At 41.2% G+C, this 15137-nt stretch overlaps 1 protein-coding gene across 8 annotated transcripts in view; it reads right to left on the bottom strand.

Annotated features, from left to right (window-relative positions):
* Positions 1-537: 537 nt before the first annotated feature.
* The window catches only part of LOC119647231 (scavenger receptor class B member 1), a 268776-nt gene continuing 254176 nt past the window's right edge, over positions 538-15137 (bottom strand). For all 8 annotated transcript variants that reach the window (XM_038048088.1, XM_038048086.1, XM_038048085.1 and 5 more), the window contains exons 6-8: positions 12962-13337; positions 12778-12899; positions 538-1812 (exon numbers count right to left, since the gene is read on the bottom strand). In XM_038048088.1, coding sequence (XP_037904016.1) covers positions 1441-1812; positions 12778-12899; positions 12962-13337 — 870 coding nt within the window. In that variant the 3' untranslated portion in view covers positions 538-1440. The remainder of the gene's footprint in view (positions 1813-12777; positions 12900-12961; positions 13338-15137) is intronic.

Genomic DNA, 15137 nt, shown 5'->3' on the forward strand with positions numbered 1-15137 from the left:
AAACACAAAACCTTTTATACCTGAAGCGTCTAGCTTCCGGTTTCCCGACTTGTTTTAAATTAAATATCTGCACATTTTTTCTTACTTTAACCAATAAAATTTGTCTTGATTAGTGCCAGTCACTGCCACCGAGGTCAAAGATATCAAATATAGTACCTGAGGAATATATACGTAAATTTCGACAAATGCACCGCCATTTTGCAAGGAACATATCATTCTCGCGAATCTGGATGTTACCATGTCGCAATGTGGAAAGTATAAATATAATTCTATGTTCTTGCTTATGATTAACAACTGTCCGAATTCTTTACATTTCACCTACAACAGGTTATTATATACTTTGATACTATATTCTTCTATATTCACACTGTTTTTTTCAATTTTTATTGAAACTTGGTTCTTAGTACTTACCCCACTTAAAAATTATCATGAAAAATAGCTGAAACTGGAACGAAATGACGAGAACAATGCTGTGCAATTATAGTTGGCATACTATATCGCAGTTCCTTACAGTATAGCAATAGAACAAAAATTAAATACGTTTTCTCATATTTTATTTCTCCCTTTGAACTACTGTACAATAGTAAAAAACACAAGAACGCCAAGTCTCAGAGTTGTTTCTAATGTTCGTTTCATATTTCTACGAATTGTTATCCTTTCTAATTACCATCGCTTGAACCGTAATAAGTTGCTTCACCTATTTCGATATTTACTAGTACAAGTACAATTAAGAAGGATATAAAAATTTACAATCATTTCATAGTACAACGTTCCACCACTTTTATTTTGAGTGACGAATTCACCACAAACTAGAGCAAAAGATAAATAGACAGAGAATAGCCTAGACAAAGGAGTTACACATATAGATGTATTTGGGAAGAGGGAAGAGTACATTATTTACAAGGTACAACGGGAAAGCATGAAATTGACCACAAATACAATAACGACAGATTTGAAAATGAACCTAGCTTAGCCCCTAGTTATAAAAATATGTATATTTACGGAGAAGTAAGTTGTAATTCTCTGATACCTTAAAAGTAACCTTAAGAACAATTATATGATAATATGCACGTTATGAGATTATAATCGCAGACGGAATTCATATTGCCTTCGATGCGTCTTTCAATTTAACTATTTTTCGAAATTTCCAGTAAATACTGGACAACGGACGTACAGTTCCTTTATCTTCTGTACTTACTAAGTGTGTGTTAGGTTTGTTCGAGTTCTGTACAATAAAATAATGACCGTCATAAAGCCAGTTTGGATGGGATTCAGATGGCCTTACAACGGTCACCCACTTCAATATTTTTCACATTTAAATTCGCAATCAAAAGCTACCGGAGAGAATTTGGAAATAATTAATGCACTTTCTAGAAATTTCGAATATTTTGTGTTTTGCACTGTGTAATTGCTTCTAAACGACGAGATTCTACGTTTGCACTACTTCTTGTTCTCCTTGGCCTTTTTCTTAGCCAAATCTATTTGGGCGGTGGCCAAATAGTTTGAGCCTTCTAAGTGTAACGTGCTTTGGCGATGCGACCGTCTTATCAGACAGAACACGGCAATCACGAAGAGTAACCCGCCGAGGGCAAAGAAGATAATCATCAGTACAATTCGTGCTTTCGGTGGAACTGTTGCAGCCACGTTCATAAGGTCTGTGATTTCGTCCGGAAGTCCGTCGATTCCCTCTTCAAACCAGAGAATTGGGAATATGATGTCGGGGAAGTTGGCTACCTGCTTAATATCGATAACTTGACTTACAGCCAAGTTGATTTGAATACGGGCACGAGCGCGCAACGATGTTCCCATGTCCTGAAAAGAAAACAACCATCAGTATATTCGCAAAATTAATTGGTATTTTAAATTTAACTGTAAAAGATAATTCAAATTTAAACAAAATTTTGGTGAAAAAGTACAGCATGTTGTGAAACAAAACAGTCAAACATATTTGGAGTGATATGCAAATGACAGGGAATTTGATGGCAGTTTATTAGAACAAATCCACGGAGACTTAAAGCAGTCATCATTTCTTGTGAATTTATGTCGCTCTGAAACATGTATGACGTCATTCTCACACAAAGTGAATTCATATGAACGGCACGGTCGCATGGGAACATCGTAGCTTTCCTCTTTTAGGTTTTTTACTAAATAATATAAATTACTCGAGACACACATATGTGTGTAGGTATGTGCTAATAAAGCTTGCAGCTAGCGTCCGATTTAGGCGATATACTCATATGCTCATTATCTCCATCGGTATTCAATTTTTTTATATACAGTAGATGTATATATGCTCTGTGCATAGAATAAAGCGGAAATATTCAGATTAGGAGGCTGGCTACTGGTTCCCTGCGGTGGTGGCCAGCGGCCCTACTATGTCTAGATGCACTTTATCAAAGGGTCTCTCTACTATGTCTGTTATCACCATAGGCATTTTAATGGGTTGACTTGATTTCATTATTTGGCATTTGCGACATTTTTTTATGTGCATTTTGATATACTTCAACATGCTTCGCCACCAGTATTTCCTTCTTATTTGTTTGAATGTTTTCATTGTCCCGAGATGCCCCTATGGGCAAATCATGGTGGTCTCGCAGCAGTGCAGCGATTTGCATTGGGTTTGTTAACACTTCAATTTGGTGTCCCCTTTGGTCATTTCGGTTCCTGATTCTCCTTCTCTTTTGCTCATCCCCCTCACGTTGCTATTGTTCAAGAACTTTGGCCCGTGTTACTCTAAAATGGGCGCAAACACTAAAATGCATATTTCCTTCTAGCTCTTCCATGTCTTTGCCGTTAGTGCCCGTATGACAGGATATACGACTTAAATTTTTATTCTATCGGATAATCATATTCTGATAGTTTATGATGAAAACACACCATTCTGGTTGTAGGGTTCTGTACGTTTAAAATTCCTACCCAAGAGGTAGCACCTGAAGTTCTTCACAGCCCAGATAATAGCTAAAAGTTCTCTTTCAATAGTCGAGTAATTCCGTCCTGCCTTGTTCAGTGTCTTACTGTCATAGGCTTTCGGATGATCGTTCCCTACAGGTCCTTGCGACAGCACTGCTCCTATTGTTTCGCCACTCGCGTCCGTTGTCATATTAAACGGAATTAGAAAGTCCGGATAGCGCAATACTCAAGGTGAAATTAGTATCGTTTTAATGGTATCAAATGCTAGCTTCTCTAGCTTCCTTTTTTTTCTATTTACTTTGTAGCGTAACACCGCGATTTCAGCAGTAGCCTTACAATGGCGGAATAGCTAACGGCAGCTGTGCCTTAAGGCAAATACAAACCCATGGAGCGTTGCTCACGTTGCTGTAGTGTCCACATAAATCACCTCAAGTGACATACCCGCGACTTTTGTTCAAAATATATAATTACAATTCCAGCAAAACCATTCTATATAAGGCTCTTCACCGACAGCACGAAGAAAGTGGACCTCAGCATACGCTTGAAGAAGACATGTACTCGATCCACGGGATTACCATAGAGGAACTCTTCTCATCTTTGGGCAGAATGAGGATAATAAGGTTCATAAATGGGTTTCCTAAGAATAAAGGTCGGAGACTACAACTTTGAGACCGCTGACAATTTCTCCTATCTAGGGTCGAAAATCACAATCGATAAAAGCTCCGATCATGAAATCCACGCACGGTTGTTGGCAGCCAACAGAGCCTCTTTCAGCTTACAAAAACTGTTCCGCTCGAAACGTCTCACCATAGGGTCAAAGCTCTTACTGTACAAGACAATGATCTTGCCAGTCCTCATGTATTCCTCGGAGACCTGGGTTCTAAGCAAATGGCGTTCGAGAGAAGAATCTTTCGAAGAATTTTTGGTCCCCTACATTAGGATGAACAATTCCATAGTCCACATAACGACGAAATCTATGAACACTACCATGACTGTCAGGTTGTGGATAAAATCCGGCTCAATAGTTTACGGTAGACAGCTCACTTAATCCGGATGGATGAGGATGATCCAGCCCGGAAAGTCTATAAGGGCAATACTATGGTAGAAAAAGAAGACAAGGCAGACCCTGCCTGAGATGGAACGATGGCGTAGGTCAGGACGCCAGACAGCTTTTAGGGATATCAAATTGGTGGACCTCGGCGCAAAAACCGGAACGTCTGGAGTTCCTTATTAAGGCAGGCCTAAACCGGATACCCGTTATTGTGTCGTTGATGATGATGGTTGTAATGGTTGATATCAAGTTGAGTTTGAAGGAGCAACATAAAGGTAAGGATAATACCTTTAGTTAGTTTGGCGTAAATACCTATTGCACTAGGGGTGTGCAGCGCATATATGACAGCATAGAATGGGGCAGTGTATGCCAACACGGGAACGATTCTCTTGGAACTTCTAGGGAGTGTAGTGCATTGTTTACACCTGAAAAGGAGAGCGAATTCGCCCCAGGTAGCTGGGTACTTTAGAGAAGCGACTAATAAGGTACAGGAAATAGAAATAACCGTGGGGTAGTTCCACAAAGGATAAGGTGGTTTTAGTGTGCGAGAACCTCAATCAGTGCCGCAATCTGGGGCATCAGCACCTTATTAAGATTTCTACACATTATCCTTAAAAGAACAATTTCCCTGTTACCACCGAAACATACTTTAAAGTTCGAAAGTGTTTTTGCGATTATAAGAGTGAACAACTTTGCCTAAATTTATAATGGCGTCAATATGGCTCTTGTTCAGATGGGTAATTCCTGAGAACGAATACCCTCTCACGTTGAGTCATCCCTTTTTAACCTCTCACTAATCTCTTCCGCAATCAATATAAAAGGACAGACATCTTTCAGAGAGACAAATAAAGGTTTTTGAAAATTTGATATTCTTAGGCATGTAATAGAAAAGCCAAATGAAATTGGGCAGCCCATCATCAACGGCGCAACAACCGGTATCCGGTCTAGGCCTGCCTTAATAAGGAACTCCAGACATCCCGGTTTTGCGCCGAGGTCCACCAATTCGATATCCCTAAAAGCTGTCTGGCGTCATGGCCCACGCCATCGCTCCATCTTAGGCAGGGTCTAACTCGTCTTCTTTTTCTATCATAGATATTGCCCTTATAGACTTTCCGGGTTGGATCATCCTCATCCATACGGATTAAGTGACCCGCCCACCGTAACCTATTGAGTCGGATTTTATCCACAACCGGACGGTCATGGTATCGCTCATAGATTTCGTCATTGTGTAGGCTACGGAATCGTCCATCCCCATGTAGGGGGCCAAAAATTCTTCAGAGGATTCTTCTCTCGAACGCGGCCAAGAGTTCGCAATTTTTCTTCCTAAGAACCCAAGTTTCCGAGGAATACATGAGGACTGGCAAGATCATAGTCTTGTACAGTAAGAGCTTTGACCCTATGGTGAGACGTTTCGAGCGGAACAGTCTTTGTAAGCTGAAATAGGTTCTGTTGGCTGACAACAACCGTGCGCGGATTTCATCATCGTAGTTGTTATCGGTTGTGATTTTCGACCCTAGATTGGAGAAATTGTCAACGGTCTCAAAGTTGTATTCTCCTATCCTTATTCTTCTTCGTGTTTGTGTTTGACCAGTGCGGTTTGATGTTGTTGGTTGATTCGTCTTCGGTGCTGACGTTGCCACCATATATTTTGTCTTGCCTTCATTGATGTGCAGCCCAAGATCTCGCGCCGAATGCTCGATCCGGATGAAGGCAGTTTGTACATCTCGGGTGGTTCTTCCCATGATGTCGATATCGTCAGCATAGGCCAGTAGTTGGGTGGACTTGAAGAGGATCGTACCTCTTGCATTTACCTCGGCATCACGGATCACTTTCTCGAGGGCCAGGTTAAAGAGGACGCATGATAGCGCATCCCTTTGTCGTAGACCGTTGTTGATGTCGAATGGTCTTGAGAGTGATCCTGCTGCTTTTATCTGGCCTCGCACATTGGTCAGGGTCAGCCTAGTCAGTCTTATTAATTTCGTCGGGATACCGAATTCTCTCATGGCCGTGTACAGTTTTACCCTGGCTATGCTATCATAGGCGGCTTTAAAGTCGATGAACAGATGGTGTAACTGTTGTCCATATTCCAACAGTTTTTCCATCGCTTGCCGCACAGAGAAAATCTGATCTGTTGCTGATTTGCCTGGAGTGAAGCCTCTTTAGTATGGGCCAATGATGTTGTGGGCGTTTGGGGCTATCCGGCCTAGCAAGATAGTGGAGAATATCTTATAGATGGTACTCAGCAACGTGATACCTCTATAATTGCTGCACTGTGTGATATCTCCCTTTTTATGTATGAGACAGATAATGCCTCGTTGCCAATCGTCAGGCATTGATTCGCTGTCCCATAACTTGAGCACAAGTTGATGAACCACTTGGTGTAACTGGTCGCCTCCATATTTAACCAATTCGGCTGTAATTCCATCGGCTCCTGGCGACTTATGATTTTTTAGCCGATGAATTGCACGGACTGTTTCTCCTAAACTTGGTGGTGGCAGTATTTGTCCGTCGTCTTCAGTTGGCGGGACCTCCAACTCGCCGATGTTCTGGTTGTTTAGTAGCTCATCAAAGTACTCAACCCATCGCTCTAATATGCCCATTCTGTCGGAAATCAGATTTCCCTCTTTGTCTCGGCAGGATGAGCATCGAGGTGTATAAGGTTTCATCCTCCTGACTTGTTGGTAAAACTTCCGCGCCTGGTGCGGTTGCTCCCTGTACTTTTCTAGTTCACAGACTTGTTGGTTCTCCCAGGCTTCCTTTTTCCGTCTGTGAAGTCGCTTCTCCGCACGAAGGAGTTCGTGATAAGACTCTGCGCGTGCCCGCGTTCTTTGAGAATGCAACATTACTCGGTATGCGGCATTCTTTCGTTCCGTTGCTAGCTTACATTCATCGTCAAACCAGCCGTTCCAACTCCTTTTGCGGCTGGGGCCAAGTATGTTTGTGGCCGTATCCATGATAACGTTCTTCAGGTGATTGTGAAGATCATTTGTTGATGCTTCATCTCCAGGTCCTCTGTTGACTGCGGTTATTGCGGCATCCATTTCTCTCTTATAGGTGTCGTGGAGGGTTGTGTTGTGGATGGCTTCAGTGTTCACTCTCACCTGATTGTCAGAGGGGATTCTAGGTGGTATTGTTATTCGAGCTCGCAGCACCATGCCAACGAGATCCGAGTCTATATTGGCCCCCCTATATTTTCTGACATTCATCAAGGCTGAGAGGTGGTCAATTTGGTTGGGCAGCCCAACCTAGCTTATATAAGGAAACATCCTTAAAATAAAGACAAAATCTAGTAATTTACTGTACTGCCTGAGAATTTCCATAACCACAAACAAAACCTTAAAAAGCGCAATAATTCAGGAAGGGATGGATGGCAGCAAACATGGCCGCCTGGGATAAATAGATACTGCAATCTCCCTAGATTACGTCAATAAACAAGTTGGAAATCGGGAACCCGGAGCTTAGGATGTTGAGTTTTTATGTTAGAAAATTTGGGTACATAATGGTTATATTTTTACATATTACATTTTTACATACATACATATATACACTACGATATACTTTGAATCTACCCGGTATTCAATTCGGTGTGGTACTGACATTTTATCTTTTAGAGGGTATGAATTTAACTGGTGGGTAGTATCTGTCCGTAAAGTAATTTACCCAATTCGTACCTCTGCACTCCCCCCCCCCCTCCCTTCGCTACAAATGTCAAAACTAATATTAACTTCAAAAATTACTAATCGAAACCTTCCATTTGATATCCCGCATGACTATATTCGGTAAAAAATTGCACCGTTCTTTTACGTGTATGGGAACCCCTCCTCCCCCCCCTTAATTTCAATGTGGCGGGATCTAAATAACATGCGTGGGATTCACAGTTCCAACCTAAACACCCAATTTCGTGTGAATCGGGACAGTCAGTTTTGAGAAAACTGCGTGTGACAGACAGACAGTGAAAATTCGTCATTTCGTCATAGACTTGCTCCGGGTGGAATCCAATGGCTCCCAAATCATCCTCTAATGTACCGTCGTTCCCCATCCATTCCGATGTTCAAAGCAATGTTAATTAGTGAGCTCCTCTCAGCACGAATTACATGATCACATCATCGAAGACACCTCTCTCGCAAATTTACCGCTAAGGGTTGCAAGTCTATGTCGGACGCGGATGTCCTCATTTCGGACGAGATCATAAACTATTACACAACTCATTCGATCTAACATTATCGCGAGACAGCGTTCACTTTTTTTCGTAGTCGACTAGCCCCCAAAACCAAAGCGGACGATAGAGCGCACAACATTCCGGAGGATTTTGTATTGGAGACGCTGGGTGATGTGCCGGACCAAAGAACACCAGTCCCTTAACTCGAACCCATCCAACAAAGGGAAGTTGCGGGAGGGCGCTTCCTTGATGAACACCGACATAAACACGGAGTGATTTTTACATACCCGCCACACCTAGAACTTAGTTCCCCGAATCATAGTAGACCAGTTTCTAAATACAACGATTCAATGTAGAGGGAACAATATTTTCCACGATGATTTTCTATCATCGTATCAGTAATAAGCAACGTGTATTGCGTCAGAAGTTTCGGAGTTTTTCAAAAATTCGTTCAAAAACCTTCATGATATGGGATGACAACCGGATCGGGCGGTAAAATGACATCAATAACACGTTTGAAGAACTCACTGATCTTGGGAGTTTTCTCATCGCCAAAGATTAGCTGCGATGTCGTCAGGTCCTGTTGTTTTCAACGATTCCATTCGTTTGATTGCCTCTTCAACCTCTGTAGTGCTGTCACGTAGAATTGATGAAAGTAGAGGACGAGCAATCTGCTCGAAGTATTCCCACTATCACTTTGTCGAAGTTGACCGGATGGTAAGCAAAGTCCCAGTATCATCATCAACACAACAAAAGTATTCCCTATCCAATATCTTTTGGTTTCAAATGTTGACTAGTCGATACAAATCTCTATTGCCATCACGAATATTTAGTTTAGCGCAAAAATCTTTGTAGTGAACCCTTCTTGTGACAGCGACCGCTTTCGTTGCTTCCCGGTTTACATTCGTTTAAATTTGCAGATTGAAGAGGGTTTCATCCACTTATATTATTTAAAAATAAGATCCCTATTGACAGAGCTTATGATGAAAACATCAGCTGGTGGCCCTAACGTTGCAACCAATCTAAGAGAAGTTGATACTAAACACATTTGAGTAGGTGATGGCGAGGGAGTGAGTCTGACTGCATTGTTTGGCCTATCCACTGCCACCAATAACAGGTGGAAAATAATTTTTCTCTCCGCAATTTTATTGATTTTATCAAAACCCTCACATTTTCTACTTGTTAATATAATATTTGAGGGCGGTAGAACCTATTGTAGATGGGACTAAATTATCTGTTTACTGAAACTGGTAACTTTGTAATAAGTGCAATGTAAATAGCGAGGTAATTGCGCGTGTTCTAAGCTCCGTGAACCCCCTGTGATTCTCGCATCTGAATTAGTTTCTGTCACTGCTGAGGGAACTTCTCCCTTCCCTTGGGTGGGTCTAACTTAAACCACCTGCTAAATATCGAGTATATTTAAGCCGGTATTATTATCCTTGGCAAGCCCATTAGAGCACGATGATATTGTGTTAATCTGTACTCTATGTGGCATAATCCAATTGGAATTGAAAATTACTGGTGTCTGATGCAAGAGGGACGGGCTGCACATTAATCCAGTTAAAGCCACCGTAGTACCATTTATTACCGCAAACAAAGAAATTAAACAGGAAACAGGAGTTAAACATTTCGGCATTATACTAGAATAAAAACTCGAGAAGACGCATGATGGGAACATATGTTTGAAATCTTCCTGGGCTTTGATAATTTGTAGGTCCACAGCTGGAAATAAATGCGGATACTGCAATAATGACGTCGATGCTTACCAATGGACCTGGACAATGAGAACATGCTCAGCGGCATCCCTGGGATCGACTCTTATTCGTCTTTACATAGAGATGGAGGCGAGGAGGGCTACCTTCTGAATAATCCAGGGGTATCTGGATATCAAAGAGCTGACAAAATCGTATAAGCCGCATTCCGAATTACTTATACCAAGGTATAGCAGAGTAATGAAATTTCATTTCGATAAGAAATTCGGAATACAATGGAACAACTGGCGGCACTAGGAGAGCGCCTAAACGCTGACGGGTGTCCTTGTTCCAACGCAAATGAACAAATGGATTAGTACATCAATATTTTTCAGGTTGTAATATACTTAATAGATAGGTGTGCCTCCTTTAGAATCCAAAGAAAATTGTAGCGAGCGGAATATTATGATTCTGACCGATAGCCAGGGGGTTATCTAGCCTATTACGCCTAACGATGTGAACTCTACACTCATTTATTTTTTAACCTGCCGCCTCAGATTTGATAATTTCAAACCCTGTATCGAAATAAACTTAAACCATACTATGTAGATCGCTGTATAGAGTGCAGATATATACACATATGTATATCATTGGTTGTAAGTTAATTAGCCTGGATACCTAAGAAACACGTTTGCATCTTAGAAAGAATGTTGGTGAAGAAATTGAACGCTTTACGTCGGTACTATTAACATAATGTATGTACCTCATGTTTAAGTGAGATAGCAACTGTCTTGGAAGTTGGAAATTATGAATTTAGTAAAACTATTTCCCCGCTGTTATGGCTAAAAGTGACTTAAACAGGTGGAAATTTGTGAATTAAATTTCGAATTATACTTATGCAATAGAAACGTTATCAACATTTCGGGAGAGGACGTATCACTTTGACTGCCAAAAACGAATTCTGACTGCTCTTTGTAACGTACGAATGTTCGTCCACATGGAGGGTCTACAATTTAACCAAGAATTCTAGAAGGTATAGGTTTGGCATACTAGAGGCAAGCGAAGTTAAATTGTGGGACTTTGGATAGCAACTGTCTCCTCCCCTCTTGCTGCAACAAGTGTTGACTCGTTATTGAATTAACGCTAACGACATCCTGCGTTAATGCCATGAGAATATCTTCCTGGGACATATAGGGAAACTTGACCAGGGAGTTGTAACAAAAGTGATGAGGGGTACGTAGTTATCATTATGATAGTGGTGCGCGGAGTCTCCTTTTGTCTCATCTGTACTCTCCTCGTCTTTGTCGATTAGTTGTTCCGTCAACCGAAGGAGTTTGTAGCACTTCTTTCTGGCCTCGTCAAATTTCGCCGTCCAACAATATATATAAGGTTTGCTACGTCTTGGTACCCTTCTGGACATGAATTGACGAAAGTGTTAGCTGCCTCCAGCGCGGTTCCATCTGCTCCAAGAACTCCGAAAAAATGTCCCGGTATTCACCTTCGCAGCGTTCCACACACAGGAATAGCGCCAGGCTAGTGCACACTAGCGACCATCATTCAAGTCTCCCCGCATTGAAATCATCCCAACCAGGATCCGCCGATTCATGCTCAAGACAATTTCTTTCAGAGTATAAAGCCTGTGTCGAAAGTTTAGCATCGTCTCATTCGGTGTTTGATAGACTGTGAAAAAGGTTACCCCTAAACACTGAATCCAGATAATGGAATCCAATCGGCAGAGTTGCCTCGAACCTAAATGTCAGCGGTATCTGATAAGTCGGGGTACCATGAAGTTGAGACCCTGTTCCGGGACTATTCACTGGTGAGTACTGGATAAGGTTTTATCTCCGTAATGAACTACACTAGCATCTCATAAGCGGTTGCGCTCCAGTGCATATTGATTTGTAGGATTCGGATAATGTTAACTGGGTGCTAGCTCCTTCTTATTGCGCTGTAGAGACTGGATACCGTCCCTGCATTGAACGCAGCAACCTTTTTGTGGCTCGAATTCATATCCTTTCTGCTAAGAAGTTTCCTCGCATTTTACCGGGCAGTGAGTTTTTCACCCCGGGAAATCGCAGAGGTGATACCAATGCGGGCTACTCCTTCTTTATGAGGCACGTGTGTTCTAGGCTCGACACCAAAGGATTCTCTCCCAACATTCCCTTAACCGCTTCACAGAATATTCCTTTGTTTGTTGCCTTCAGGGCCTTTAATTCCGTTCGTTTTCAGACACGTGGCACCGTTTATTGCTAGGAACTGGTGCGCTGAGTTGAATTGATCTACTCCAATTCGAAGAGTAATGTTCAAACGATACCTAATATTCAACGCCCTACATACCGCTTCGTGCAAATAATATCTATTGCGACCGATTCATCAACGGATTCAAATCCAAAATGGATTGGACTGGTCCTGGACTAGCCTATGACTAAAACAAATGGCGAACCCGGAGTAGGTAAACCAGCCCTCTATCTAACGGGCCATAGACTGAAGAAGAAAAAAATCATGATGAATATCCCCTGAATGAAGAAAAAGAAAAAAAAGGGGAGCAAGAAGTATCAAAACAACTGATATATATATTAGCACCCAAAGCAGTCACTTCATTGTTTCTCTTTCAGGACCAGAAGATATCTAATCATAAGGTTTATCACATTAATGAAAATGCTTTTGGATAAGGACATTCGACATTCTGGTGCAGGAATATTAGCTTCATTGTACAGCACAAGATAATATCAAGTTGAAGTCATAAGCCCGCCGAAAATAGTCCCCAATTTTTCTTTGGCGCTTCTTCCTTCTTACCTGCCTTGGCGTCCCTCCCTACTGATGCTGTGTTGACTTTATCAAATAGAATACTTTAGTTGAATGCTACCTAATTAGGTGAATGACTTGATTTATTGGGAGTAATATCCCATATTTTCCAAAAAGGCGCAAAACCAATGTTAAACGAAAACTATGATTGGGGTACTTACAGGTTGCACGTCGATGAAGAATTCATGTTTTTCTTTTTCAGGAGGTGACATTCCATCAACAGCCAGTCTCAAGGTTTGGTCAGCTTGGTAGAAGTGAGGGAAACTGAGTAAAATTGGTGAATCTAGAAATTGAGTCAGATCAGTAACGTTACATAGTGCAAAAGTCCTTCATTCTTATACTCACCGTATTGGCAAAGGGACACGTTGAACAGACCATTTGGTGCACATGGTGGACCAGCTGGGCAGAAGCACATATTATCTGGGTTCGTCTCAACATCGGCGAAAACATTACTTGCAGGGGTAAACCTCATCCCTTTAACATCATTTCGTGTTATGACATCTTTTTCGTAGACTAGAGGTAGCAGGCGGCAAAGATCCTTATCGTAGATGTAAAGTGTCGTATTAGGTGTGATGTGTGGCGGGAAAATAGATCCATCGGTACCATTGAGTCGATTGCATTCTTCACTTAGCCAATGTGGAAGATGTGATTTTCCATTGTATTTATCAATAATACCATATTTCCGGATGTCGTCAATTCCTGAGAATATAGTTACTCGATCCTGAAATTTTATGAGAAATTTAAAAGTAGTTGAAAAACCAATGACAATATTCAGAATCCACTTTTTCATTCTTCGAGAATTAGGACAAATAATGAGTTAGCTACTGGATAATGTTACCTGACCATTTCTTTCGTGAACCATGGAGAATTGGGCAGAACCGCAACTACCATGAATCTCCCATAACGGGGCCAACCATTCCATGAAAAATGATTAAATCAACTAAATGGACACCTATATTTCTCTTGTTGTGAAAGCGCTCTTTACGTCCGAAAATAATATGGACGCTGCCAGTACACCAAGGAAATATATCGTTTTCGAATCAGTACAGGCAGACGTCAACTCTACTGGCATTTTCTATTGAAAGAACATCTCCCAGAACTATAATAGTTTCTTTCTTTGTCGTTCATTAATCACCGTGCCTAGCTGAAAGTTGCACGTGGAGTGCGGAGTACTATTATTGCTGCATTTATCTGAGGGCAAAAAAAAGTCGAAAACCGGAAGCCCGGAGCTTCAGGGCTGGAAGCTTTTTGTTCATTTTTTATACGACAATATTTGACTACACGACAGTTACACTTATATATACCTTGTAGTGAATATACGTTGAACACACCAGATTTCCAATTCGACATGGTATGCTATTTTACCTCGTGGGGAGTAGTAAGTTGACGCCAAAGGGACATATTTGACCTACTAACTTTGTCAAGAGCCATATAATTTAAACCAACTAGTATGACGCTTCCTATTATTGCAAAATTTTATGGATCTAGGATGAACTTAAGGACGGTTTGCAGCAACTTTTCAAAATATAACAATATACTCTTATGTTATCATAACGAAGAGTACTTTGAGATTTTTGTGTTGGGTGGTTTCTGATAACGGATCCTTGAAATAATGACACTTTTCACACCCCAGCGCTCTTCCACTTTGTAACCAATATGAAAATTAATATCTTCTTTGAAAAGTACTAATCTATATTCGGTTAAAAAAATGAACAACCCCCTTTTACATATATGGGGAATCCCTTTAAGCTGAATATAGAACGATCTTACTCACTGCATGCAGATAACGCAAAGATTGCTCCGGTGTTGCATTACTGCGATAGGTAAAACCAGTTGATCTTTACCTGAACGGTTTCATGGGATATCCGCATCTACAATAAAACTCATTCTGATCAATGTATGCGTTGTCTAGTGGTCAATGGTCTATAGTATCGCATCTTAGTCATTACAAATGGCGTCCAACGTGGTAACCATTATTTAATAGGTTCAAGCCGTTGTCGCTGGAGACTCGTAGAGGTGTCCTGACTTGTGTTGTGTTTGAGTCTTTGGCTCTCCCAAGAGATATTGGCGTTGACGACTCGTGGCTGAAACGCTTTCGTTTGAACTTTTGCGAACTACCTCTCCCAGCCACATATGATTCTTTCCACAACAGGGCGGTTACTGATCTTTTTCCCGGGTATCTGGATGAAAACAGGGGACCAAGTCCTCCCCAACACTTTGCATTCAATTAGCTTTCGGAATCCAAGCAAAGAGAACGTTTCTGTTTCTGTGTCAGAATGAAAAGGCGGAGAGCACATGTTAGATTGAAAATTGGCGATTTCGAAATGTTCGTGTTTCGATTCTGACGATATATTAAAACAAGTCGGGAAACCGGAAGCTAGACGCTTCAGGTATGAAAGGTTTTGTGTATTTCTTTTATAAAGAGATTTGATTGTGCATTTGTCCCATTAGCATGTAGCACGTAAAATATGCATATATTATGTGAAAATAGCAACTTTCAAGTGATATTGGCGTTCATAGT

Source organism: Hermetia illucens, chromosome 1 (assembly GCF_905115235.1).
Source record: "Hermetia illucens chromosome 1, iHerIll2.2.curated.20191125, whole genome shotgun sequence".
In the NCBI taxonomy this organism is placed as follows: domain Eukaryota; kingdom Metazoa; phylum Arthropoda; class Insecta; order Diptera; family Stratiomyidae; genus Hermetia; species Hermetia illucens.